General features: G+C 41.2%; 2 long non-coding RNA genes and 1 gene segment (V, D, J or C); 1 reads left to right on the forward strand and 2 right to left on the reverse strand.

The window, feature by feature from the left end:
• The first annotated feature begins 310 nt into the window (after nucleotides 1–310).
• LOC113569457 lies at nucleotides 311–1,828 on the forward strand. Its single transcript, XR_003409773.2, has 3 exons — nucleotides 311–1,123; nucleotides 1,486–1,512; nucleotides 1,813–1,828. It is a non-coding gene; the product is annotated as an uncharacterized LOC113569457 (long non-coding RNA).
• Nucleotides 1,328–1,691, reverse strand: LOC113569456. The gene is made up of 3 exons (XR_004775604.1): nucleotides 1,634–1,691; nucleotides 1,461–1,550; nucleotides 1,328–1,359 (listed from the first exon to the last, which is right to left on the reverse strand). It is a non-coding gene; the product is annotated as an uncharacterized LOC113569456 (long non-coding RNA).
• Nucleotides 1,829–2,060: 232 nt separating the features above from the next.
• Nucleotides 2,061–2,655, reverse strand: LOC118240726. The segment is given in 2 exon segments: nucleotides 2,061–2,368; nucleotides 2,535–2,655. Coding segments are annotated over 2 exon segments (360 nt in total).
• Nucleotides 2,656–3,884: the final 1,229 nt, after the last annotated feature.

The raw sequence follows: 3,884 nt of genomic DNA on the forward strand, positions 1-3,884 counted from the left end.
CTTCACTCTCTGTTCTGTAATGGTGAATTATATCAGTGGATGTATGGAAGCACATAAGCAGACAGCACTCTTTAGGAGAAAGGACTTCCTGATGTGGGGACTCTTTAGGAGGAAGGACTTCCTGTCTGCTTGTGTTCTGGTCCCCCTGGTTTCCTCCTTCTCTGTGGTTTGTGTGGTTGAGCTGCAGCAGGTATTCAGGCTCAGATATGTGTCCCATTCATTATCACATTATCATCATTCACCAGACACACACACACACACACACACACACACACACACACACACACAGAGAAATACACACACACACACACACACACACACACACACACACACACACACACACACACACACAGACATACACACACTGTTCTCACATTCTCACATTCCTTAGAAATATGTTCTGCATGTACTGCATTTATCAATTATCGTGTTGAATTCTTCAAGTATTGTATCATTACATTATTGTACTGGCTGCTACCTCAGTGACTGCTGTGTTCATATATGCTATAAGCGTAGCTGCTAAATACTAGAATATGACTGTATAGCCATACTTCTGTATAGCTGGTCTAACAAAGTCTCAACTTGATTCAAAACACTTATTTTAATGCCAGTAGTGGTGGTCTTGTGTGTGTGTGTGTGTGTGTGTGTGTGTGTGTGTGTGTGTGTGTGTGTGTGTGTGTAGACCAGCTGATTAAACTGACTCTGCTGGTTCTTGGTTCCCAGCAGTCTGGTCTCTTTTACGCTGTCTGTATTGAGTGTGTTTGTCTCCTTTAAGGAGTTTGTGTTTTGCCTCCTTTTCTATGTAACCTGTGTTTTAATCTTTATATCTTTTGTGTGTAGTTTATGTTTGCTGTGGTTATAATCTTTTTGGTGTTTAACTACTGTGGATTTCTCCTACTGAAGGTTTTTGTTGTTTGTTTATGTTTATTTACGTTGCTTGTTACCTTTGGAATCACTGACTGTATTTCCAGTGTGTTACAGCAAGGTTTTGACCACTAGCTGCATCAATCCTTGTACATGTTGTATAACTTCAGGTGAGGTCTGATCCACACTGTGATCAATTCATCCATTTCTGTGATTACCATCATGTGGTTCTCTCATTACTCAGCACAGACATCTGCTGGTATACAAAGTCTTCTCCTTTTTTTCTATAAATTATTGTAATGTATTACTGTACTACTGTCCATCATTACAGTATAAGCTGAGTCTAGTCTGGATGGTGGAATCCCTTCACTCTTGTAGATCACTTGATGTTTGCTGTTCTGGATGTGCATGTGTGGTCCTGAAATGTGATTAGTCTGCCCCCACATGGTCAGCCTCAATATTGCATCCTGCCTTGCATTTTTAAGTTTCCTTATCCTGTGGCAGACAATAATTTTGACTAAATAAAAGTTGGAATTATATTCCTTTCTTCTTAACATTGCAAAAATTTAGTTTGTGTGTGAATGGTAAAAACTCACTTTTTCCCTGTGGTGAAATTCCCAGGATGATGTATTCAGCTACACTTCAACGGTAATTCTACTTTTTCACCATGTCTATCCCATCATCACCTAACATGATACAGAAATTCAGTTATCAGGACATTAAAATAACTCTTTTAGTCTAAAAAGAAGGAAGAATTAACTCCACATACCAGTTGCTGTCTGGACAGTTTAACACAGTATTTCCTCAGCAGCTTTTCCAGGATCTCCAGGATAAAAACAGCAGTAAAATAATTAAAAGAATCAGGAGTAACTCAGACCAGTTCACTAGGTAGTGTTCACCTGTCCTTATACACCACAGTGATGTTCATATATTACTGCCTTTGTCCAGAACCTGAGTGTGGAAGCAGGACGTTATCAGGGGTTGGTTTAACGGAAAGACATTAACCTGCTACATATGTAGTGATGTAAGTATCCATTACACAATGATGACAATTTAAAAGATCAAACAGTTCAGTACTGTAGTATTTTGGAGTTGATGTGATTCCAGATTTAGCAGCTCTGCAGCTGATCTCAGATCAGTCTGTGTTTGATTCAGAGCAGTTCCTCTACAGCTGAGGGAGGTTTTTGTACAGCACTCTAACACTGTGTGAACCCACTGTAACTCTGCTGACAGTAGTAATCTCCTGCATCTTCAGCCTGGACTCTAGTGATTTTTAGAGTGAATTCTGTACCAGATCCACTACCACTGAAACGATCTGGAATCCCAGACTGACGGTGTGATGCAGCATAGATCAGGAGTTTAGGAGCTTCTCCAGGTTTCTGTAGGTACCAGTGGAGGTAACTGCTAACACTCTCACTGGCCCTGCAGCTGATAGTAACAGTCTGTCCTGGTTGAAAAGACTGAGATCCTGGAGTCTGAGTGAGGATTATCTCCCCAAAGGATTCTAAAAATAATCACATACAAAATAACATTTAAATTTGGAAGAATTTTAAATAAATAAAATCCAAATTAAACATATTGTAACTTTGAAAATTAAAATTGCAGCAAATAAACATGACCATCCAAAGCCAAGTAAAAATGAAAACTAAACTTATTTCAGTTTGTCTCACCCTGAGTGAGGAGTCCCAGGGTCCCCAGCAGTAGAATGAGTGACATCATCATTGTGCTGTGTGTCAGTGTGTGTTAAAGGACTGAACACTCTCTGATCACCACTACAGCTCTTAAAGTGTGTGGAGCAGTGAAGCAGCTCACATATGCAAACAGGACAACTGACATTTCACCTCACAGCACTAGTTTGTATGTCTGATTCACTTTATCATTTAAATGATAGAATCACTCCTCTTCTCTCCGCTTCTCTCTCTCCTCTTAGAACTCTCAGTAATCCTCTCTTATGTGCTGCACTCTCACATTCAGTCATGATTTTTATACACTTGGTTTTCCTGACATTGAAGATCATGTTGGTATTGATGACACCTGCGTTATGTCTGCATCAGCAGAACATTTAGAAAAGACAGTATCTAATGTCTACATTCAATAACACTATGGACATGTGGAAGTGGATTTGGAACTCTCCTTTTTACTAGGTCATTCACCCAAGCTATGTGAATAACACTGCCACGAAGTGGTGAACATAGACAGCAGCAATACACATTTCCTCCCACCCTACTAAGAAAGTCTTAGTAATTACAATTCTCTATCTTTTTTTCTAGAGGTAGAGGGTAGACTGCATCTGACCTCGAGCCAGTTCAGGGGAATATTCTGCCCCATAACAGAACAGGCCTCCTACAGCAGAGAGTACACTGGGTCTCAGAGCATCAAGACGAGTACGCAACTGCAGCCCTGATGTGGAGTGTTACGGTAGGTCAGCAAATATGTGTCTAACCTCTACTGGACAGTGATGGAGTGAGACTTGGAGGATCTCAGTGCAAACTCGCACAAACATTTCAGATGGATGGTCTGCAGCTGAGTGAATGTTTCAAGTTTCAAGTTTGGTTTATTTGTCACGTACATAGTCATACACAGTATAACTCGCAGTGAAATGGTTTTGTGAGTGCTCTGTCCAAACTGAGGAAAGAAACAGGTGCATAAGGAAATTAAATATATATATATATTTAATATATATATTCCCTGACCTCAACAGAGAAAAGAGCCTGTTGTTGGGATGGGTGGGGTCCTTCACAATACTCCTGGCCTTGGTCTGGTACCGCTTGTAAAAGATGGTCTACAGGTCAGGAAGTTCTGTATGAGTGATGCGCTCTGCTGAACGCACCACCCTCTGCAGTGCTTGTCTGTCCTGCTTGGTGCTGTTCCCAAACTGCGATGTTCCCCGTGAGGATGCTCTCGATAGTGCAGGTGTAGAAGTTCCACAGTACCTTGGAAGGCAGTCTGAAGCCTATTAGGCGTCTGTGGTGGTGAAGACGCTGACGAGCCTTCTTTGCCAGGGAGTTGGTGTGGCGGGA

This window comes from Electrophorus electricus, chromosome 2 (genome assembly GCF_013358815.1).
Source record: "Electrophorus electricus isolate fEleEle1 chromosome 2, fEleEle1.pri, whole genome shotgun sequence".
NCBI classification, from domain to species: Eukaryota; Metazoa; Chordata; class Actinopteri; order Gymnotiformes; family Gymnotidae; genus Electrophorus; species Electrophorus electricus.